This window comes from Sardina pilchardus, chromosome 7 (genome assembly GCF_963854185.1).
Source record: "Sardina pilchardus chromosome 7, fSarPil1.1, whole genome shotgun sequence".
NCBI classification, from domain to species: domain Eukaryota; kingdom Metazoa; phylum Chordata; class Actinopteri; order Clupeiformes; family Clupeidae; genus Sardina; species Sardina pilchardus.
This window is the reverse complement of record NC_085000.1, coordinates 17,495,824-17,520,916: the sequence shown is the minus strand read 5'-3', so window position 1 is coordinate 17,520,916 and position 25,093 is coordinate 17,495,824. Positions and strand designations below refer to the sequence as shown.

Sequence of the window (25,093 nt, the reverse complement as noted above, 5' to 3'; positions counted from 1 at the left end):
TGTTAAATGTTCCCTTTGCTTTCTTAAATAACAAAATGTTGCCTTGTTTTTTATGGTTTTCAGGCAAATTCCGGTAATTATTAAAATTATATGTAATTCTAGGTAAATTGCAGGTCAAGCACCACTCTGAGAAACCTTTGATAAATCAATTTAGAATATTAAAGGCTCCCGAATAAACCCCCTTTATTTCAGTCATAAATGGTGACAGAGAACTGCTTGTATTATGGGAAGTACAGTAGTACATGTGATCACATGTGAATGAAGAGAGCATGAAGAAGAGCTAATAGCAGGTAGACGCTGCACATTTACAGATAAATACAGTTGAGAGGTCCGAATCTAGTCTCTTCGCAAGACATAAGTGTACCAATAAATATTAGCAAAGAATAGAGTTTTCTGACTGGCACGATGCCTAGAAGGTGAAAAGACATCCTCAACCGGAAGTTTCTTAATGATGCTTCCCTGATCAGGCAGGAGTGTCCACAGACAACATTGCATAATGTCTGCACTCTGGTCTTGACTTGGCCTGTGGATTGTTACAAATATTTGGTTAAGTAACACATCCAGGGAGAGTTAACTTCGAGTAAAGTGGTAAACCTCCCAACAGAAGAGACCTCCGGCTTCATTCTCCTAGCAAAAAACTCACGTGGCTCACGTTAGTCACTAAACCACATTTTAAAATACTTTATACTTTAAATACTTTAAAATCCCCAGAGCATAAATTCCAAGGAGTTTTGGTAACATGATTTTATCATAGACATCCTTTTCATTTTCAGATAATATTTACATTAACATAATGACAATAAATGCAGAGAATAATAACAACAAAATGCCATGATTAGATGCAGATCATTTATTCTGCCTTACAAAAAATATTTCTCAAAAACTGTAAATATAAAAATAAATGAGAATATGAGTTTGTGATCTTCAAAATCAACATTACAGTCATTGTATTATCATAACAAAGTACCTACAACTAAAATAATGTACATATTTTCATTTTAAACAGGATGCCTTATGTACAATGTCCATGTCAAGGGCACGCTGTGACTGTGGATCAGTTTTGCTGGAGGTAGGTAGGTGGCGGGAAAATTAATCAAAGACACAAAGAATGAATGAATAAAACATACTTAGCCATTTCAACAACAATGGTATAACTAGTCAACATATTTGGTTCATATGTCCTAACATAATTCATGATATTGATTATCAATTCAATATTTACTAAAGTTAGAGGAAAATAATCAATATGATATAGTGGTAGATGAGTGTGAAACTACAAGTTCAATGGCAGCTTATTTAGACTGAGGATGGACACCAACAAAAAGAAACAGCTGTGATTAGACAATAATGTTTCGAATGAAATACAAGGCAGTTAATTGATGAGTTTATGTCATTCATTAATTTGAGGTATTTTTGTTTGTGTGTGTGTTTTTGTGTTGTTGCCCTTTTGCTAAGCTGTAGCATTCTTTGACTTTAGAGACTCTCTATACAGTAGCAGCCTTTCCGTTGTGTGGGGCAGTAACCTGCTCCTTCTGGCCCGCACGATACAAGATGCCATTGGAAACAGACGATCAAATCCCCCGGAGGTTGCTGGGATGGCCAGGAACTTGCGAGAAAGGTTCTGGAGCTGTGAGAAATGAGTAGCCTTTTTCCAAAAAGTCAAAATGGATGCATCACCATCAAGCAAGGGTTCTGCGAGGTAGATGTCAAGCTCGGACAACTTCATGGCCTTGGCAGCTGGCTGTAAAAAACTGAATATCTTCTTGCGCTTGATGTTTCCGTCCTCAGGGCTGGCCCCATCACTGTCCTGGTCATCCTCTTCCTGTTTTACGTCTTGCTCTACCTTTATGATGCACATGTCTGCCTCGCCGATCTCAGATGCAACTAGGCTTCGAACTTGAGCTTTAGACGGTGCAGTTAAACCTGCATCTTCCTCCTCATGCTTTGCATCATCAAAGGGCTGAAGCTTGATGCGAGGATCCAAAATGGTGGCCAGAATCAGGTCCTTCTGCACTATCAGGTGCTGAAAGTGTGTGTGAAGCCCGGAACGCAGCTCCTTGCAGAAGTGACTGTAGTTGGTCTGCCTGGTCTCTAAGGTTTTGTTCAGGCCAATAAGGGATGGAATGATGAGGGAGAAGGTCGCCCCTTCTGCCTGGAGCACTTGGATGGCCTCTTCGAAGGGCTCCAGCAGGCCCATGACGTCCAGCACCTGGTCTCGTTTGGCCCTCAGGTGGGGTGGGGAGGTGGACGAGTCCTTGGCCTCCATCTGCGCCTGCCCCAGCACGGACACCACTGTGTCCCAGGCGGCCTCGTGCATCGTCATCCTCTGGATGGCCGCAAACACCGAGTTCCAGCGGTAGTTGCTGAGGTTACCTGGTGTGGCGAGCGAGAGGCCACACACCTTCCCCAGCTCCTCGTTCCAGTAGGCGTTGCCGCGGAAGAACGCCACCACGTTGTGCACCTGCAGGAGCACGTTCTCCACGACCCTCGAGTTCCTCAGGGCCTCTTTGATCACCGAGTTCAGCTCGTTTGCCACGCAGCTCGACTGGGTGCCGTACGGGACTTCAAAACAGCTGTTGCTGTAAGGCACGTCATCCAAATAAGCCACCAGTTCCTCTTCATCCGGATCGTTCCTTTGCGGGCAGCACATGATCTTGTAGTTGCAGAACAGATCACAGGTAGCTATGGCGTTCTTCGCCTCGTTCAAGAGGACGTATCCAAGGTTGTCTGGAAAGAGGCCATAGCTAAGGAGTACAGCCTCCAGTTCCCGAGCCACTGCTGACGCCAGGTTCTTATGACTCAGGTGTCGGACAGCCACCAGGGGGCGCTGGATGTTCCAGTTCTCATCGAGAAAATGCAGCTGTACCGCGATGACCCGGTCAGTACCCTGGCTGGACCACAGATCCATAGTCGTATGAACGAGGGCACTTTCGCTGGTCAAGGCGGCGCAATTCTTCAACTTGCGGATCATCTGCGGTTTGATGACCTTCTCGACGTCGTCGTACAGCTTCAGCCCGATGGAACGCTGCGAGGGTCTGGAGTACTGTGGCGCAATGGCCGTCATGAAGCTCCGGAAGCCAGCCCCTTCCACAAAGCTCAGTGGGAGCATGTCTTTGGCAATCATCCGCAGCATGGCTTCTGTTATGTTCTTCTGTCGGGCTGGCTGCTTGGTGTTGCTTGAGCCAATCTGACCACTGACGTTTGTGGGACTGCTACTGCCCCTCTTTACAATCAAAACCGGCGCAACGTTGGTGGGACTGCTATTGCCCCTCTTTACAATCAAAACGGGCGCAGCGTTGGTGGGACTGCTATTGCCCCTCTTTACAAGCAAAGCCGGCGCAACGCCTGTTGCCGGTTTGGCTTTGGGCACAGGTTTAGGTTTCTCCATCACTTTGTGCTTCACTGGCTCTACATGCACAGTCTCCAATGGCACAATGGTGGTAGTCTGCAAAACAGAACATTTTACATATCACATTAACAAGAAGGAAAGCAGCACACACACTAATAAGTCACAACAGTAAGAGTGACACATAGGCACTCAAACAATCGATATGAATTAGAATGGAAATGACAGTCACACTAGTGTAGGTTTTACATAGGATATAGGATATGTCAAGTCATACTGAAGCCAAAAACACATGTTTCTTGTGTAAGTCATGCGTGTAAATACAAATTGCATTTCAATAAATGTTATCTGAACAGATCTAAAAAAAAATTACCTTAATCACTTCCTCCTCTTTGTCAGATGCTGGTTCTGCATCAAGAACAACATCACAGCGGAAATCGATCTGAACACACCAATAAAGACAAAATAATAATCATCAGCCATCCGGATCAAATCTACATTCACAAGACACACTAGAGGAGAACAATTTCTCAAAACCAACAAATTGAAAAATAAATCAACTATGCAAATAATGAGCATATGATCACTTTAACAGATGCCTTAAATTGTGGATGTATTGAATAAAAAATAAAGAAACACCACAAAACAAAAGGCAAGTCTATCTACCAACTTGAGGAAAACTGAAGTAGTACAAAAGGGAAAAGTGTTCTCTGACCTCTCCCATCTCAAGAGGTGTAAGTGGTGTGATGTCCTTCCCATCATAGGCACCCAATTCCACTTTCCTTTTGATAGTAGAATTCCAGTGGTTCTTAATAGCGTTGTCTGTCCTGTTGGTATTAAGAAAGTATCAAACAGGTGGGTCTCAAAAAATAAGATCATGAAAAAGTTAAAATGTCCCCCCTAATTTATTGAATACATTCTAGATTCAATAGATATAAAGTGAAATATTTCAAGCCATTTTTTTGTTTTAATCTTGACGATTATGGTTTACAGCTCATGAAAAATAAAATTCACCATCTCAAAATATAAGCATACTTTGGTACTTCTGCCCATGACCATTTACATTAGCATTTATATAAAAGCAACTGAAATTTTAGCTTTTCAGAGAAATGTTGCATCTCTGGTACCTTCCAGGCAGAAGTTTTGCAATCTCAGCCCAGCGGTTACCAAGCACGCGGTGGGCTCTGTAGATGGCCAGGTCTTCCTCTAAGGTCCAGGATGTCTTCTTCACGCCGGGGTCCAGGTGATTGTGCCACCGCTCACGGCACTGCTTGCCATGTCTACCTTTGAGGTGCTTGGCAATCACTGTCCACTTCTTACATCCATACATCTCCACCAGTTTCACCAACTGGTAGGAAACCAACAGCTAGAATGTTAGTTAACGTACTTCACTCACTATCTATGTGCACTTAGACTTTCTAAAAACTAAAGGCATAGCAATATTACTCAAAACCTAAATTTACCTGGTATTATCTCAATTATAAATCAATTTGGATAAAGCATCTGCTACATATGCTAATGGTGCATCTATCAAATCTGTTTACAACCAGATCTAGCTTGTTAAAGGTTCCATGAACCTTATGACAATACGGGTGACATTATATTCAGAACAGAGAGAAATGTTTACGTGCAGGGAGACATTTTGTGTCATACTGCACTCTAGTGGAAGAACATCCCATAACGTATTTAAACGTAGCAGCATTTGAACGCTCAAAATATGCTGACCATTTCATCCTCGGCTTTCGTCCAGCCTCCTTTGACCAGTTCAGGATCAAGCACTCTCCTAAAACGGTGGTGACAGTGGAATTCTGAGCGTCCCTGAGGGGAAAAAGGGAAGACAAAGAAAGCATATAAATATTCTGAAGTAATCTCAAAGGTCCAGACTTCGACTGCTAAAAAGACAAACAGTGGCTAGATTTCCATGTACACCATGTTCCGGTTTTATTCAGAATACTGACAGCATTCCGACTGTGCATCTAAACTAGAGGTTTAGGGCCTGGTGGCCAGATCAGGCCCCCCAGCAAGGTTCATATGGCCCCCCCAGATGTTTTGGGCAGGAAGGGAAAATATTCACATCCAATTGTCTTCAACAATGTGTAATGAGCAAATTCTCTATATGGTAAATAAATGTATTCAACCTAGCACCACAAACCATCCTCAGAAAGGAAAAGGCACACTGAAGGTTATTCAAAGGAGAAAGAGCAGTATCTGGCTACAGTGCATGATTTGTACTTGTACTAAGGAGTAGATCATCAACACTCTGATACCCATGCTGAAAAATGCTAATAACAATGACGGCCCTCACCAGGTGTCATTCCAACAAATTCGGCCCACTGCCTATTAGGACTTTGACACCCCTGAATTCTCAACTTCTTATTCCAACCGCCATAACCTCATTACGGTCACATTCTGAATAAACCGGAATAACACCCCAAGCATACGCCTCTCAATTGGCATATTCTGGCTTGCAAACACATTAGTTGGAAAATTCCCTTTTCAAAATATTCATTCTGTCCATGTTCGTGCAAGGAATTTTCATAGCTTGGTTTGATGTCCTGACACTTGGCAAACATAGTGAAGTGTGGCTAAATGTTTGCACTTCTACAGTGAAGACTAGGTCAATTTATGTATTAAAACCTGTACATTTCAATGTCACGATGGGCGAAAGCATCGTAATGCTCAAAGACACAGGTTTTGTGCACACTGCTGACAGATGAAGAATCGGTGGAAAGCTCTTGAAGCAGCATATTATGGAGCTAACATTCAAAATATTTGCAGCTCTAATCACCAATTCAAATATTTTGCGGTCATGAATGGAATTCAGGGACAGACACTATTGAGACGTCATGATTATACGACTTTCAATTCGCTGCTTTGTTCAGCATATGTTGATTAACATTGTAGTATCAGAAAGTTCAAATAGTCCACTGACTGTTGTCGTTTTGGATAAATCCATCAGATAAATGACTAAATGTAAATGTAAATGTAAACGGCGTGAGAGAGTATACAATGCTGTCATAGAGCTCTGTGGTACTAGCCTGGTCCTGCCCGCCTCTTATCTCGATTCATTTCCATTTCACTGGGACACTAGTCTGGCTACTGTCATTGCGTTTGCTTCTCCCTCAGCCACCAAGGTGGAGGGCCAAGGAGTGATGAGGAGGGATGGCGTTAGTTTCAAAATTGAGTGGCTTATAAACGGCAGTAGCATCGCCTGCCAGCTTTTTAAAAATTGCAGTCGAAGAACGTGTACGTGTAACAGTAAAGACATACACTGTCTCCTCACTGCCGATGAGGTTTATTATCGGTTTGTAAAGGGTAGGAAAAATAGGAAGTAAAGTAACTGATCAATGTGATTGGTTAGACTGGACCAATGAATTCAAAGCCAAATTACGCCTGTTACAATGCTAGGGTTGAGAAAATGTCCTACTTGTAAACAGCCAGACTCTCTCGGCAAAGTGAAACAAAGTAGTGAGTCTGATAAAACCAGGCTACCGTGCTACTATAAACAGAGCTACTGTATATCTCCATAGCATAAGGGCTACAGTAGCTATGGAAACTTATTTTTATTCTGGTCTGAGCATAGTCATAGCATCAGTATCAGGTTTTAGTGTCCAGTGTGATGGACACATACCGTAATTTCCCAACTATTAGCCGCGGCTTATGCGTTGATTTTGCAAACTTTCTTCAGCTATGAGGTTAATACACGGGGGGCAGTTAATATGGTATCAATATGGTTTTTGTTTACTTCAACTTGCATATAACGCTGTCCTGTGGCTAATACACAGGACATTACTGTAGGCATTTGTGGTCTGCATTACACTGCTTTGAGTAGTGAACAAACATTCACTGGTATCCTGTATGACTTTACAAGCCTTACAAGATCACTACTTGCATCAAGTATATACATTTTGTTGATGGACAAAAGATGTGGCAGTCTATTGGGTCAATACTTCTCATGCGCTCATACTCACAGGTAAAAAGGTAGCAATGGTCTTCCAGTCTTCTTGGCCAAAGTTCTGAACCAACATTTTCAGGGTTTCATCCTGGTGTAAATGTATAGGAAAACAATCAGAAAAAAAACATGATCACATGATAACGAGAATACTGGAGCAGATTTGAGCACAAATATTCTTTCCGCTAAACCTGAGTCTAATTCAAACACTAATTTGTGGTGACAAAGAGAACAATCTTGGACTACTGTGGATTCAAGTTAGTATACAGACCTCTTCACGTGACCATCTCGCCTTCCCTTTGAAACCATCCTTCTGTTCAGCCAAATCAGAGTCTGTGTCAGGCTGGGAGATTTCCTGAACCGTGATGTTATTAACAGCGACATTCTTCACCGTGATGTCCTGAACAGCAGCGTCCTTAATTGCGATGTCCTGAACCGCAATGTCCTTAATTGTGATATCCTTTACCGCGATATCCTTAACCGCAATGTCCTTAACTGAGATTTCCTGGTCCTCTTCTTTCACACTGAAAAACAATTACACAAGTAAGACATTCATTCTTCAAATTCTTTATGTGCATGTACACAACATTGGATATATATAGGCATACAACATGCCTTTTAGTGTTTGTCAAAAAACAACGGAATAGGTCATGATCATATCAGTACCAGTGTTGCATATACTGCATTTATGCATTTCAGTTGGCTGGCTATCCCATTTATGAGGCTTATTCCGATTTTGACCATACTCATATTTATGAATGACCCGGCATAAGCCACACTGTCACACTAACCAAAGAAAAACTGGCAATGGATTATTAGGCTTATCTTGGTTCTGATTATATTTTGGGGTAAGGTGTTAAGTCTGCAGAGATGCACACCTGTGCAGATTTAGGTATTTTGGGGCAACTGTAGAGCTCCCTCTAGAGTCGGGATGTATTTATATGTTGCTCTGTTATTGTAAATAGCTAACTTCTCACGACTTTTACCCCCTGTACACAATGCAAATGTTGTTGTTGTTGTGGAGGTGAAGGATTAACAATAGGCAAACACTATCTTCAAAGAGCAAGGTAATGTTTTAGGATTCTCGCGAGATTTGGCTGGACGCCGTTATATGAAGTTGCATGATTTTAGTAGGGACTCGCCACGTCTCGTTCACATAAAGTTAATTTACCATCAAACTGGCTTTGTAAAGGTGGAAATTTTGCATAGTGCAAATCAATCAATAAATAAATAAAAACATGTGTAGTTTACATATTGGTATGGGGTATCGGCCAAAATGAGTTAAATAATAGGCATACTGAATATCGCCAGAAATATTATATTGTGCATCCCTATCCACAGTTCATAAAACTTTTCTTAAATCCTCAACCATGCAATAACATAGGCTTCATCACATGACTGTAGTCTACTCTTGGCATAGCTATTCAACCTTTTTTTGTGTGTAGGGAGGCTAGCCTATGCGACTGAATTAAAAAAAAAAATTCACATGGGAACTCCTCCCCCATTCACAAATGTCCGTTAAGGTAAACGTAAACCGCATGGAAGCGTTTAAGGTCTTCGGAAGTTGAATACAGCGAACACGACATGTTCAGGTTTAGAATCATGGACTTATTACGCATTCCCTAAATGTAGCCTACTGACATTCTGTTACACTGGCTTGGTTACATTCTAGCCAGTGCTTCCCTGCACACTACAATCCAACTGATGGGTACAATGAAACGGCTACCGTGCAAGCAAGTGCAAAATAAAACAAAATATCTATACAATGTTGTCCACGCGCAACTTGAATCGCAGAGAACGTAAAAAGTCAACTGTGGTCCATTCTGAAGCCTTTAGATTTGTTTAAAGGTAGCAACTATTAACACACAGCAGTCGACATCAACTGTTTGATAACACTAATGTGCACCACAGCACCCGAACAACGGCCCAGGCGGGTAAAACATGTTGACTAGATTTCCGTTTGTAACCTAACGTATGCTTCGAAATTCACCAACGTACACACGCCCATGATATGCTTACAGTAGCATGAATTCCTAAATCTAATTTAGAGCAGCAGAACATTTCATCACAAAGTAGGCTGAAGTATGAGCAAACTTTCATACTAGTCCAGAGGCTAGCCTGTCTTACCCGTTCAACTCGGACATTTCCTCGGTGTTCCTTCCAGAGGTATTTCTCCAATAGCATGTGCTAAACAGTAGCCTAACTTCTAAATACTTCCTCGAAGTTACAGAAGATCCTCCTTGCTAATTTGGCGTTACTATTGCACGTCTATTAAGTGTCTTTAGCAGATGCACATGAGTGGAAGGGTAGGTCTGCTACATCGCCTTCAGTTGGCTACCAAATGATAAACACAAACAGACTGAATCAGCCCATAGATTACCGCGCGATGAATGTCTGTTGAGAGTAGGGTGTCGCTGAATGTGACCAGTAAAAAGGGATATTCAGGGTGTGGTTTAAACTTCGACGAATGTAATAGTCAGTGATATATAACTTTCCATACATCTTTCAACCGAAATGAACTCGCTTATACAACACGTTTTTAATATAATTCACGGTATCATAATATCAGTCTGCGGTTAGATTAATCCAATGTAACTGTTCTGAACTGGTAGGCTATGCTGCCACAACAGTCACTGCTAACAAATGATGTAGCCTATTTGATCCATGTTACCTGCGTCTATCAAAAACAATGCTCCATAGAACTAAAACGAAATAGGATAGAAATAATCGAGGCCAATCGTTTGTGAAGTAAACGAATCGACAAGCATAATCAGACATGTTCTGTAGCTACGTTTGGGGCCTTTACACATACTGGAGTAACAAACAGCACTAGCCATACTACTCATTTTGCTTGTTAAGTCAAGCAACATGGAATTTTGTAATGTCTACAAAATACATCAGGCCGAATATTACTGAGTGATCACTTGGTTTTCATACGTTTGCAAATGCAATGGTTAGTTTGACAACATCTGGCTCAGGCTGGCTACATTAGGTAAACGGATAGCTTAACGTAGCTAACATGTAGCCTATCTATCTCCAATTCTCACAGTCAACGACTCTGTTAGCCTGCAAAGTTTCAGCAAAAATAGCATTAGTAGCTTACCTAGGCTAGGCAACAGTGTTACAACTAGCAAGGCCATGACTAAATAAGCAGATTTCCACAACCTTCAGGGACAATAGCAACGCCTGATTTTGGAAACAGCAACATGGCCTTAAAAGACTGCTGAATAAACTGTGGCGACGTGGTCTTATTGAAAATAATTTAAGGGAAAGTATGTATAACAAATAAAACGCTTGGAGAAAATACAGTTCATTATGTAGCCTGCGTTGCTTTCCCAGGTTGTGAAATGTTGACACATTGTTGAAAATGAAATCCTACCTACCCCCTTTCTAAAACATAAAGAGCACGTAGTCAAAACAACATATTAACCCTTGTAAGGTTTTTGTGTCTGTGGGACCTGTTTACATTGTTTGCTGAAAGAAAAATAATAATAATATTATTAATTATTATTTATTATTATTAATATTACATTTAATATTATTTATTAAATCTTCAAACTCAGATTCATTGGCCTAGCTCATTCTGTGAAGACCATTAAAAAATGGTGCTACCTTAACTATGTCCTCCTAACTGGGCCTTACGTGTGTGTGTGTGTGTGTGTGTGTGTGTGTGTGTGTGTGTGTGTGTGTGTGTGTGTGTGTGTGTGTGTCTGTCTGTGTCTGTCTGTGTCTGTGTGCGTGCATGTCAGTGTGCGGTAATGTCTTTCTGCACCTGCTATTCCCAAACAAAGCTGCACACTTGTTACATTTCAAGCACTTGCACCTGTTCTGATTAATTAAGTTCCAAGAAATAATCGATAGGCTAGTTCAATCGATAAATCAATAATCATCAAAAATCTTGTTTTGGCATTGGACATTTAAGCACGACCCGGCGTCCCACCTGGCGGAAGGAATAAACAACCTGGGAGAGTTTGGTATGTACATCCACCATCTTTCTGATAAGGAATGGTTGCAGTTTGAAGCAGAGGAAAGAGCTTTCCGAAAAACCCTTGACATGAAGCTGATCCTCTACATATGGAGGCGTAGGTGTCACCTTTACCCTTAGTGTGCATGATGGACTGTATTATTGGCTGCTGTTGCACACCTTTGTATCAAATTTGGATTATGCCATGATATATGCTTATCTTCTAATCCAAATAAAGAATTTAAAATGTGTGTGTGTGTGTGTGTGTGTGCGTGTGTGTGTGTGTGTGTGTGTGTGTGCGTGCGTGCGTGCGTGCGTGCGTGCGTGTATATACTCTGGACAAACAAACAAAAAACAAAAAAATCGGTACAACCCAGCTTGATTTGCTGCAGCCACCAGTTAGATCAGGCAGACAGCTATAGTGCTGCACTATAGTTGATTGATTAATTGCATGATTAAGTCGTGTCCCAGTTTTCCTAAGAAAGGGCTCAGTGAGTGTATGACATGACACAGACCTTGCCATCTTCGCTGTTGTGTCTTGGGTGCGATGAGAAAAAATAGATGGAACAAAATCTGGACTATCACAATCCATGGATGGTTCTCCTGATAACATAAAGAGAAATAGTTTGGTTAATACTTTAACCAACATTAGTTTGATATCATTCAACACTGCTTTTATCACTATTAAAAAGCAGGAGCTAAATAGATCTAAAAATAAAGCAGGTTGACAAAATGGTTTGAATCAAAGTCAAGACAATTTTCCTCAGTGGTTCCTTGTTCCACACAAACAATAGACTTTGGAGATTGCTTTCGGTTTGAGATTCAGCGAGGGCCACCCTCCACATTATGCCACCGAACTTTTTTTTAAGTTACAAATATAAAAAAAAAATACTAGATAGGCCTATATATTAACAAATTAGACCAGATAGAGTTTGCTGTTTCGCTGGTTTGACTTTGCTGGTGATCATCATCAACATCAACACGTGAACATCATCACACAATCAAGACATAAGGTAAAACATACAGGAACCGCAAAGATAAATTGAATTGAAAAAAAAAAAATAGGAGACTGTCTGAATGGCGGCAGGTCTACTAAAATGTGTCGGGTTGGCAGCATGCTGGGATAGGGGCATGTCTGACAAAAAACATGCCAGAGTGGCAGCAGCATGACAGACTGGCGGCATCTAACCAAGATTAGGCTACTGGCCGAAATGAACAAACCGTCACGTTTAGTTATTTTGGACAATGGATTCATGGGTATTGAGGTTGTCTGAGTTGTGTTTGTTTAGCCTACACAGACTACTAAAAAATCAACTAAAGGAGGCAAAATGACAATTTTAGTTTCAAATGGAAGGACAACATGTTTCGTGGCAATTGTACATAACTCAATGTATATTGTTTATCTTTTCTGCTTTATCGTCCCCTAGAACATGTCTGAAAGTGGAAAATTCTACAGTAATACAATCGTATAAATTATACTGTCATCTGTTGGGGGAAAGCTATAGGGGACAATTGGGTGCTTCCTCGTGATGTGAAGAGGTGCCCCCAAATTAGTGGGGAACCAGTTGGGGCTGAAGCCTCCACTCCATTAATAGTCCACTCCTATAGTGTGGGTTCCCCAAGTGAGCAAGTTTGACACCATTCAGCCCCCCATTTCGCCATGCTGAAATGGGTGGCATGCAGAGCCCATGGCGGACTGGTCTGTGTAGATGTGATCTACAAAACCTTTTCTAAAAAAATCAGTGAATTTTTAAATTAGAAGACAACTTAGTTGGCCAGTCAGGCTTTGATCTACTGAATATGATCTATCTACTTATAATCATTGGTTATAAGGTTTTAGGCTAGGCACACCAAACCAAAGGTCAAATCAAAACTCAAAATATCTAGCAATTGCAAACAATCATACAGGCTAGGCTACTGAGCTTGCAGCAATCAGGAGAAAGATACCAACAACTTCACATCATTAAATAAAAAAGTGAATATCTCACTAGCCTAGGCTAACCATTATAAGAAACTGTTAGCCTCCTGGTGCGTTTAGGCTACCCCTAACCCCTCTAGCCTATTCCAGTGTGGAATAAGGACTTGCATGTTTGAAGTGAGTAAAAAGTGAGTAGGCTAATGTGATCTGTAACTTGTTCCTGATTGGAGATTGATTGGATGTGTTACAACCAGGACCAACCCGTCTTACAACCATCCCTGGTCTCCCCTACCTACCTGATAGGAAATGGGTGCTACAAATTCTCGAGTTGTTCGTTGGTATCCAACCATCTCGCGTGACAGCAGCAATCCAAGCATCACGCTGATGTTTTTCTTTTGGAAAACGGTAGACCTTAATTTGAGACAGTAAATTTGTTCCTGGTCTAAGGGAACATCCAACCACAGAACAACACGGTCCTCGTACTAGTGTTGACATTATCGTTGAACAAAATCCGTTAACGTTACAACGTATTAGAGGAAGCGGAAACCTTCTAGGAACAGGTGACGTCAATAGCTTAATATAATGCATGGAAGTTCCGAAATTCATTGGAAGATCAGTGGGTCTACCAGAGATGGTTGATGAAGTTAGCCTGACTAAAGAATCCTTGTATCTAGGCATAGGCTAATACAAAAGAGCAATCGTATTATGTCAGAATTCAACGGCCTCGCTTTACCTCGGCACACCGTTAAGAACATAGACATAGAACCCTAGACGGAGCAACCGACGTTCTGGCCAATGGAAGCAAACGAGACGCGAGGCGGCCATCTTGGAGAGGTGATTAATTCCACTCCGTGTAATCGCTTTGGCTGGAGAAATTAATTGTCAGACCATTTTAGTAATAATTCCTCACTACATAACAATAATTTTCACGTTTCTTTTTTGTCATGTGCAAATCTATGCTAAAGGACACACGATTATTTGGTTTTAGAGCAAAATGTTGCAAATTTCGTGATTAAAACCTGCGTTTTGACCAAGCGGCAACATTCTAAACTGAACAATGAAGCCTACCCGGAAGTTCGAAAAACTGCAATACCTCGAAAATCCGCTGGGGACTGGTCCCAAAACAGAGCAAATTTCCATAGACGCCCATGTTAAAATGTCCGTTTTCACGGCGTAAATTGGTGTTTTTAAAGCCTGGTCCCATGGACTTTTATTGTATTTTTCGGTAGTTTCCCGGTCCCTGACAACTGTGAGGGGGGTGAATTTTTTTCTAACTCGTTAGTTTGGATCGCATTTGGATATAAAAAATTAATGACGTCGTCAACTTGATTGACAGCTGACCAATGTCGAGGTTGACGTTGCCAGCCGAGTGGACGTCTCAGCCGTGATCCTGAATCTTCATCACCGTATGCTCTCTGAACATTTTTATTGAAATATCTCTGCTGTTAACTGTACTAACCGACACCAGAAGAGGACATCACTCTAGTTTTCCGGTAAGTGACATTCCACTATTATTTCACGTAGCTGCTAGCTTATGTGAACGTTAGCCTTAGCATCAGTAGCAAGCTAACGTTAGCATAAATCGCTAGGACAAATTAGCGTCTGTGGTATGTCTCTGGTTTAACCTACCGCAAACATGCTGGCTTACTATCGGAAATCCCCACGTAAGTGTAACATTAAGGAAGTAATGAACTAATTTGCTTATTGTTGAAACCTAATGGCAGAAGCACCCACAAACATTCATTTAAGAAATGTAGTGAAAACCGCTGTTGTGAGTTAACTTCATGTTAATGTTACTAGCCCAGGTACTTGAGTTAGCTGTAATCAACAAACAGACTGTGTAAGGGTAACATATGTGTTTTCTTCAAAAAACCTTTAGGGAATACTTAGTCTGTTGTCAATTTACAGCCTCGGTTGTTGCATTTAAGATCACAACGTTTGTGAAGACATTAGCTAACCTAAGCCGAAGATTCCTCGATCCTCACATTAAACGGCTTGCTTTCTTCTTGCTGAGGTGAACCGCTATGAACCTGACTGTATACTTTGAACACGGGAGCTGTGATAACGAGCGACATCTAGTCAACATACCATTGTCAGTTATAGGTTAGACACAAGGAAACAAAAGTGTACTGTAACATATGCGTGTGCCAAATCAATATATGCAACACAAGAACAGACTGATATGTCCCACATTGGAGTGTAATTCAAATAATTTGATTATAACAATGATTAACAATATACCATTCTTGCCTGTGTCAAGTTTCTCTTTAGGTGATCCAGCCAGGCTGAACCAGTGGGTGCTGAACATGAGGAGCTGGCTCCTAACAGTTCTCGACCAGTGACAACTTCTGATTTCAAAGACTCTTCACCAGCAGACCCCTTCATGATTACCTTATTTACATCTGAGTTTGCAAAGCAGTCTATATACTGACTATTTACTAGCTTACAACATTGTGTTATTTACCTGTAATGCTCAAGACATAAGTAAAAATGCAAATGTACTTCCGCATCTGGGTCTTTAATTCAACCTACTGATTGTTTTTGCTCCCACTGCAATTTAATCGTAAATGTTTGACAGCATAGACAAAACTGGTTTGACACAAGTTAAATGTAGGTCACAGTTGACCAGAAAAGTCCCATAAACATTTGTGTTTTTATTTTCAACTTCAGTGCCATCAACAGTAATTTTGTTAATGAACAGACATTGGTTTTGACATAAGTAAAGGAAAGGGTGTAACAGTCCATCAGTATCAGTAACAGCATCTCTTAGAAAAGTTCCATAACCATTTGTAAGTGCAAGTTCAGTGCCATCAAAATGCAGGTTGCCTACTGAATTCGGCTGGATACAGACATTCAACAATATTTTAAAAATATTCATTGCCCCAGACAGATTAACCTGGTCTCTAAGAAACAATGCAAAGTTGTGTGGATGGGGCATGAGACCCAACACAAAGCTGCTGTTCACCCATACTCGATCTTCTTGGGGTTTGTGGATCCCCATCGATGACGCAGATATGATAATGGTCATGTGGGGGGGATGGAGATCACACAGGTTCTGCTTCATCTCTGCGGCAAAATCCACTCTTCAGGGACTAGGCAAAAAGGAGAAGGATGCTATGCCACCTCAGTCGACCCCAGTCAAGCCATTTCACCTGCATTTAGTCCCAGGTTAGAGCTCAGGGACCTCCTTGCCACCTCCTCTCCACAGCAAACATAGCAGTCTTCAATGATCCACACATTAGGTACTGCCAAAATAGAAAGGTAAACATTTAATTACATTCATACCTGTGTAACCTACAATGAAATGCAATACAAGTACAACACAAGTGTCAACTAACAACACTTGTAATCACCAGTATTCACGAGTGTGATTTTGACAGTAAAATTACATATTGTGCAAATCATTGCTCTAAAATTGTATTTAGTTTTACTCATTGCATAATCCATAACACAACACCCTTGTATATTCATTGTTTTCATTAGGTCCCTTTCCACAGGTGTATAAAATCAAGCACCTTGACTATGCATGCAGACAGCATGGTGTTTGATTAATACACCTGTGGAAAGGGACCTGATGAAACCCATGATTATTGCTAAAACATAAAACACATCAATGATGTACAACTAATACTAGACTAAGATTTTGTCAATAACTTGACGGAATAAAGCGAGCTTGATGTTGACATAAATTATTGTTAATGTTACAATGAAATGACAGCCACATTCATGTCTCAGGATCATACGTTTCAACGTTTCATAACTACATTACCAATAATAAAATGAGAACAGAGATGGGTAACGTTAATCACTAAAGCTAAAGATCAATGTATCTGTAGTGGAGTCTAACTTTCTCTATCGTTTATTGTAAATGGGGTAACGTAACGTTAACAGCTAGCTTATTTCACCTGCTAGAAGGCGCAAACACAACTCCGTTCATTATAGTAGGCTAACTTGTTAGCAGCACTAACTATTCACATGAGTTTACCCGGTTAGCTTGCAGGATACATAATCATAAGATGTCTGAACACATGCCTTTAAGAGACATACATGAACACGGTTCAACTTACCAGCAAATTCAGGTGGGTTAGACTCAGTCTTCGACTTCGGTGGCTTCGCAGTAAACGTAGCAGTAGCCAAGCTTGCCAGTCTCGTAACGTATTAGCTGCTTAGCTGAACAAGCCGAGCAGAACAGAACACCTGTTCGGCTCAGTTTCGCACAAAGCCCGCCCTTTCACCCATTTGATTGGATTGGCCAGAATGTGGGCGTGGTTAGGATTTCCCAACGTTTCCCAAGATGGCGCCGCCCATACCCCCCATAAACGGCTTCATTTGAGTTCTTCAGAAATCTATGGGTGACGTCACAGACGCTTTGTCCATATTTTTTACAGTCTATGGTTTTGACCCACTGCACCATAGGCCTACTACATCACTCACCTTAATATACTAAATTGCCCAAGGGATATCACCGGGCTACCTCTTAAATCTTAAAAAGGTACCCCTAGCCTAGTAGATTCTGCAAAAAAAAACCAACTTTAACCGACAAAACCAGGTTCACCTAAACTATTGGCTGCCAGACTATTATAAGGTGGGAAAGGAGAAAGAAGGGAAGGAATCCTATTGAATCCTGGTTGAGACAAATGCAGAGAGCAGATTTAGGCCTATTTATTTATTTTGGATATGGATAATAGTTCATTAGCTCCAATCCTTTGTTTGTTGTTTTATTATGGTTATATTTAGCAGACACCTTTGTCCAAAGCGACATACAAATAAATAACAACACAAATTAAATTAAACAGTGAATAATTACAAAAATAGGGAGAACAGCAATATTATCAATAAAATGGTATAAAACAGTTGACATTTTATCATTCACACTACACTGTTAGGCCTATATTTCATTCAGCTTGCCAGAAACCTATTGCAAGGTCATGCATTGCCTGTTGGATTCAACTGCAACTCCATAAAAAGGTCAGAGTGAATACAGCACACCACATTGTAATAAATTTTTTTATTAAATCACCCAAACTTTCAAGGGTTTAAGGTAGAAATTGCTGTTACAACACTGAAAAGATTAACACACACACACAGACAGCAGCGGAGCAGGTGGACGCTGGACTTACACCAGATTGTAATACATTTTTTTATTAAAAAAAACTTTCAAGGGTTTACGGTACAAATTGCTGTTACAACACTGAAAAGACACACACAACACACAACACACCACACACTCGACAGCAGAGGACCAGTTGGACGCTGGACTGCAGCAGCAGAGGAGCAGGTGGAGGCTGGACTGCGGAGGAGCAGGTGGAGGCTGGACTGCGGAGGAGCAGGTGGAGGCTGGACTGCGGAGGAGCAGGTGGAGGCTGGACTGCGGAGGAGCAGGTGGAGGCTGGACTGCAGAGGAGCAGGTGGAGGCTGGACTGCGGAGGAGCAGGTGGAGGCTGGACTGCAGAGGAGCAGGTGGAGGCTGGACTGCAGAGGAGCAGGTGGAGGCTGGATGCTGGACTGCGGAGGAGCAGGTGGAGGCTGGATGCTGGACTGCAGAGGAGCAGGTGGAGGCTGGATGCTGGACTGCGGAGGAGCAGGTGGAGGCTGGATGCTGGACTGCAGAGGAGCAGGTGGAGGCTGGATGCTGGACTGCGGAGGAGCAGGTGGAGGCTGGATGCTGGACTGCGGAGGAGCAGGTGGAGGCTGGATGCTGGACTGCAGAGGAGCAGGTGGAGGCTGGATGCTGGACTGCAGAGGAGCAGGTGGAGGCTGGACTGCGGAGGAGCAGGTGGTATAAAAAAAATAAAAAAAAGTAAACTAAATTAAAACCCCTGAAAGAGGACTGTTTTGCACAGTTTCTTTCTTGTGCTTCCTCTTTGAAGTTCCAGAGTGGCAAGCTTTGCAACGTGGTGCAGTCTTATCCTATGAAACACAGACACCACCAATGATATCAAGTCGGAATGGTGGTTGTCTATTCCAAACTGTGTCTCCTCAATGTGCTCCCCCAGCATAAATACATCCTCTGTTCCAATTTCACCTCGGACGATGTGTAGGACTGCTGACACCGTTTGAGTTTGAGTTTGCATTAATGAAGCTTGGCGAATCACCCTTTCTGCAGCTCTCACCACCTTACAACAACAACAATAATAATAATAGTAATAATAATAATAATAATAATAATAATAATAATAATATTAATAATAATATACATTAATATGTATGTAGTGATTTACACTGTGCTTAAAGACACTACAGAACAGAGAACATAACAAAAGCAACGTCAGTATTTAAGGACTAACAAATAAATAACAAGATATTAAAATCAAACCTTCACTGTGCCTAGTGATGGAATCACTAGTCCGCCTTTGTTCTTCAGGGTGAGAAGATGGAAGTTTTTATCAAATGAAGCTGGCAAAGCATCTCTGACCAAGCTCCAACGGCACATATCACAGGACAGCTTACGAAGAATCTGCCTGACAACAAATCCTGCAATGTAGACGAGAGCATTTTCCACCAGTCCACCAAACCGAGTGGGGAGGTAGCTGTGGTCAGACACCAGGGCCGGAATATTAGCAAATGGACATGGGTGCTCTTCAACAGATTCAACAGAGGACATCTCCACTGCAGACAGGGACACTGTGTTATCTAGGGCTGCCACATTGCCTGTCTCACTAGGCGACACACCACAGCGAACCATGAGACGACGGAAGATGGCCTGGAACTGCCGTGCCGTGGGATTGTTATCCCATCCGCCTTGCATGGAAAACAGGCACACAGTACATACATATTCACAAGATATAACAAAGACATTCATTAGGTACACTTTAACAATGTGTTGCAATGTAAAGAACATCAACCCTACCTGACGCTCTGATCGAATTAAATAATAGCTCCAGGTGATCCTGGCTGAACCTGTACGTTAATACATATCGCTGAACCTGGAGCAGTTCAGGAATCAACAGAATGAGTGTGTCGATGTTGATGACAAATCCCATCACTGACAAGTACCTGCAAATGAAAAAACAAAAAAAGTTGTATTGTTTTGATCATGGTGAAACAAGGCACCCCTTGAAAGCACATGGTGCTTTCAGTTATTGAATTTTCCGTTACATCGATCTATCAGTAATGTAATAACCTATACTTGTAGACAATGGAACAATAACTTGGAAGAATGTTCCAACCTACCAATACCTACCATTTTTGACACCTACATGTACTTGTACAAATACATGTAGGACCTGAAACACACGGAATACAAGATAATTCCAACAGAAACAAAATTGAAGCAGTTAGGAGCATCTTAGGAACTTGATGCTTAACAGAACAACAGAGCATCTTAGGAAAGCGATGCATGACAGAGCGCAGCGCATCTTCTGAACTCAATGCATATGGGAACAACGGAGCATCTTAGGAACTCGATGCATATGGGAACAATGGAGCATCTTAGGAACTCGATGCATATGGGAACAACGGAGCATCTTAGGAACTCGATGCATATGGGAACAACAGAGCATCTTAGGAACTCGATGCCGAAGGGACTAGACTGAACTTAACAAACACTATTTTAATTGACCTCTTTGACCGGTGAAGGGGGGCTCCATCCTTTGTCACCAAGGTGAGCAAGTACTCCCTAGCTCTAAGGAAAAATGCTTTTCGCTCCATCCAATTTAAAGCACCCAAGGGAGCTTTGTATCCTTTGGCTCGAGGATTGCGTCCATTCATTGTGTCAAACAGCCTGTCAACAATCTATAAAGACACTTGTGTAAACAATAAGGTATCAGGTATTTCTAAACTGTAAGCTCAACATGTAAGGGATAACAGCTGATTGGGTGTGCTGTTATGCAGAATGGTTGCTATTGGCCGATGTAAGCAAAATCGATGTTTTCACCTGGCGTGTCTCGCCTTAAAATAGAAAACAAGAAAAGAAACAGGTACATGGTCCTGTAATCACTAATTGTATTACCTCAATGAATTCTGCGGTTGCCTCACAGTCTTTAAACTGAGAGTAGCAAAGATCCATCATAGTGCGGAGAGCCACTGCCACGGAGCGACTCAGAGTTTGTGCAGCCAGGTTCACCCTCATCTTGTGGTTCTCAAAGTAGACATGCTTGTCTGTTATTTTATTGGCAGCATGCAGTCCTGACTCTTTTTGCAAATCATTGAGACGATTAATGTACCTCCAATGGATCTGTCCAGTGGTCGTCGCAATTGGACTATATGCCTGCAGAGTAAGAATCAGACACTGCTCAAGTACAAACAGGAAAATGATCATCGTGTCCAGCCATAGCTGTGCAAATGGACTGACCACAATATCTACATAACTTTTCAGCAGCAGAGAAACTTGCACAAATAGGTCTACAATGTTCATTTACCTGCAACATATTACGTGTCAGCTTGAGCATATGGCAAGCATCCATCATTACAAATACTTTCTCACCAGTCACCGGATGTGGGAAACTGGTTTGAAGTGGCTCTCGTGGGTCCCCCTTCAGGTCACAGCCAAGTTGGTTGCACATACTGACATTGGTGGCATGCCCATCCATTGTAACACATACCACCCGAATTCCCCGTGCATGCAGTTCCTCCAAAGCCTGACTGAGAAGAACCCCTTGTGGTTCTGGAGAGAGAGACTTGGTCAGGAAATATGCAATGGGTGTTTTCCAATGTCCTTGAAGGCCAACGACCATGAACACAAGAGCCTCTGTAGCTAGTACAGTCTCATTACATCCATCCCCCAGGTCTACAAAACCAAACATGGATTCTGTATGTGGATTGTATTGGATATGCTTCTTGATAGACATGGCATCCAACATGAGGGAAACGATACCATATTTATCTGGATCTCCCTGGCATCGTCTCCCCAGCATATCAAGCATCATTTTGTTCAGTCCAGGCTTGGCATCCACCGAGCGCAGCCACCTGTAAAAATATTGATAAGAACCGATCACATGTTATATCAGTATGTAACGGATAGCGGATGACATAATATTTGAACATCTAAAAATAAACACACATTCAAGGTTGTACTGGGAAGTTCATTATCCTGCTTATTCTACCATTGCTACACTATTTTATATTTATGACTGAAGCAAAATGTACAGAACGAGGCTATTTCTTAACAGGTTTTGTAAAGTTACAAAGACAACTGTTACTAGCTCTGCATGGCTAGTTGCTATGATTATTATCATTATTATTATAGAACAATAATGCAATTGATATATTACGGTCAACAAAATATAACTACTTCAGAATCGTGCAAAATAACCAATAATTGCACATTCTAAAAAAGGCTTCACAAATGAAAACTCAAGTGGTAGAATACTTTCCAAAAATTCAATCAGACAACATTACGCCTTCCTACCGTTGCAATGTTTTTGGATGTGGGAGGGGAAAGTTTCGGGTCTCTCTGAGGTATTTGTACGCTTTCGGACCATGAAGGTGGAGCGTCAGCACAAACTCTCTGCAGTCCTGTGTGTACTCAAGGCCCTGCTTCGGTATGAAGTCCATCTTAAGATCTGAAAAGTTATGACCAAAGATGAATTAGTCCCCTTCAGATATTAAGCAAGGAGTTTAACAAAGAGAGAGATAGAGAGTAACAATAACATTTACATGATTTTCAAAGTGCTCATTTTCTCTTACCTGAGTAGAATGAAAGCTTCTCACATAGCTCTTCATTAATGAGGTTCTTTTCCCTCAATTCCCCCAAAACACACTTCACGGTCGTCTTTGCCCTCTTTTCCCTGGAGATGGCATTCTTCTTTTCTCGCTCAAGACTTTCCACTCTTGCCAAGGCTTCATGGAGTTTGGTCTTTAAAGCGTCCAGAGAAGCAGGCAACGCATAGTCATGCTCCTAGTAGAAAGAGGGAGGGATAGATAGATAGATAGATAGATACTTTATTGATCCCCAAGGGGAAATTCAAGAATGAACATTGTTTGAGCAATGTTTTAGCAATGTGTTCACAAACATCACTTTGACACCACTAGTTTATGGCATCATCAGCTATCAAAGTCAGTCATTTTTGAGTGTGTTTAATGAGTGGTAGTGAAACAAATTATATTTTTATATTTTCCAGGAACATCTATCTATCTGAATCTACATCATCACCAATTCAACATGACAAGTGTCTTGGAAAACATTGTTTGTATGGGCATTGCACTTATTATGATATGATGTTTGAAACAGAACAAAATTCACCTTATTAGGCTGAGGTTGTTGGGTTGATGTTTCCGGGGAATCCTCACAGGCTATGAACAGGCTTTCCTCAGCTTTTCTGGAGGTAGATGTAGCTCTGTCCTTCACCGGCTGAATTGAAGAAACATTACGCATAAAACATAGTGCAACAGCAGCAACAATATACATATTTGACGATAAAATAGTTACATATATTCGAATGCCAATAGCCTTATGATGATACACCTACTTTTTGGAGGTGAACAGGAAAGCTGAAAAGGGATGGAATAACTCCATCCCGTAGTCTGACTATCTGACCTGTCCTATCAAAATCAGCCTGCCTAAAGTGCTGACTGCAGAGAATAGAATGAGTTGTTGCAGTGAACCCTTCTCTCCTCAACGCCACTTCCCATTTCTTTTTCAAGGATTCATCTTTGGGAAACCTTCAAAAGTGTCAGACGTAGTTTTGGTCAGTGCTGGTTACATACATTTACATATATTCTGGTTCATCATTTTTAATATGCGTCCCCACTCCCCATTTCAACATGATCTACTCAGAGTGTGTGTCTGTGTCTGTGTCTGTGTCTGTGTCTGTGTGTGTGTGTGTGTGTGTGTGTGTGTGTGTGTGTGTGTGTGTGTGTGTGTGTGTGTGTGTGTTGGGGGGTTTATTACACGGAACTGCTCATACTAAGGCCAGTCGGTGCAATGACACTGAGGGTCTAGGAACAGCAGTCGACAGTTAGTCAATTCAGATGTAATAGTTCAACACTAATCCCAATATATATTACCCCACTCCAGGTGTCAAGTAAGGTTGGAAAGGGTTCTTCACGCATTTTTACCACACAACATTGCATTAGAAAGCTATAGCAGCTACTGTACTAGACACTGTCCATCTGATTGTCTAACGTTAACGTTAGCAGCTACCTGCTGACTAAAAGTTGTTAGCTAACAACTTATCCCCCCAACTCGACGTGGACTGAAATTTGACTATTGGCTTTTACAATATTTATCTTCCATCACTTGTTTTAACTTTATGATGTTCAAACATGTCATGTTTTAATGAGTTTAATTGCCAAGCAAGTCTAGCTACTAGCAGCCTAGTAACCTAGAACATCGATAGACGTTAGCAGCTAACCACTTCAGTATCTTTGCTCCTTCTCAACTCTCTGGTAATATGATAATATGCTGTTTACAAAATACAAAAAATAGTACAGTAATGTTAAATCTTACTTGTGAAAAGTTATCCCCTGATTCCTCAACTCCAGCGTACGTTCGTTCGAGCAGGCGTATGCGGCACACCAGCCCGGCATCCTGTCTCTTCCTTAGGTTTCTCTGGTGTGGACTCTCGACGTTCACCACTCCAAGATGGCGGCCGTATTTCTCGCGTCTCAGCAGCCAATGCTCCGTCTAGGGTTCTATGTCTATGGTTAAGAAGATAAGTGACAGCTGACAAAATCATAACATAGGCCTACCAGACAGGAAGTGAGCGCTGCAGAGACTCTGGCCGACTTTAGGACCATCCGGACCCCAACTAGGCCTTTTAATGGCCTGGATCCATAACCTCCTTCTGTTCTTGGCAAAGGGATGTGATCCCCCCGGAATATTGAACATTTTCCATCCATTTATTTGACGGTTGGTGCAGTTAACGGCACAACAGCTCCGTGTCATCTCTACTAGAATGCTGCCCTCTAGCGTTGTTTTCTGCCCCTAAGTTGCGCGCGCGTCTCTGATGACGTTGCCATAATGAAATTGAC

General features: G+C 41.7%; 1 protein-coding gene and 1 long non-coding RNA gene across 4 annotated transcripts; both read right to left on the bottom strand.

The window, feature by feature from the left end:
* Positions 1 to 813: 813 nt before the first annotated feature.
* On the bottom strand, positions 814 to 24,926 carry mybl2a (v-myb avian myeloblastosis viral oncogene homolog-like 2a). 3 transcript variants are annotated; one of them, XM_062540978.1, is made up of 9 exons: positions 24,812 to 24,926; positions 11,778 to 11,865; positions 7,570 to 7,822; positions 7,318 to 7,389; positions 5,072 to 5,164; positions 4,474 to 4,694; positions 4,062 to 4,173; positions 3,720 to 3,788; positions 814 to 3,445 (listed from the first exon to the last, which is right to left on the bottom strand). In XM_062540978.1, the coding sequence occupies exons 2-9, from the start codon at positions 11,852 to 11,854 to the stop codon at positions 1,451 to 1,453; spliced, it is 2,892 nt and encodes a 963-aa protein (XP_062396962.1). In that variant the 5' UTR covers positions 11,855 to 11,865; positions 24,812 to 24,926; the 3' UTR covers positions 814 to 1,450. The 3 variants fall into 3 exon arrangements, with proteins under 3 accessions (XP_062396962.1, XP_062396961.1, XP_062396963.1); XM_062540977.1 differs by lacking the exon at positions 24,812 to 24,926 and adding an exon at positions 13,477 to 13,604; XM_062540979.1 differs by lacking the exons at positions 11,778 to 11,865; positions 24,812 to 24,926 and adding exons at positions 9,426 to 9,712; positions 10,402 to 10,462.
* On the bottom strand, positions 15,683 to 17,571 carry LOC134088281 (uncharacterized). The gene is made up of 2 exons (XR_009939943.1): positions 17,248 to 17,571; positions 15,683 to 16,425 (listed from the first exon to the last, which is right to left on the bottom strand). It is a non-coding gene; the product is annotated as an uncharacterized LOC134088281 (long non-coding RNA).
* Positions 24,927 to 25,093: the final 167 nt, after the last annotated feature.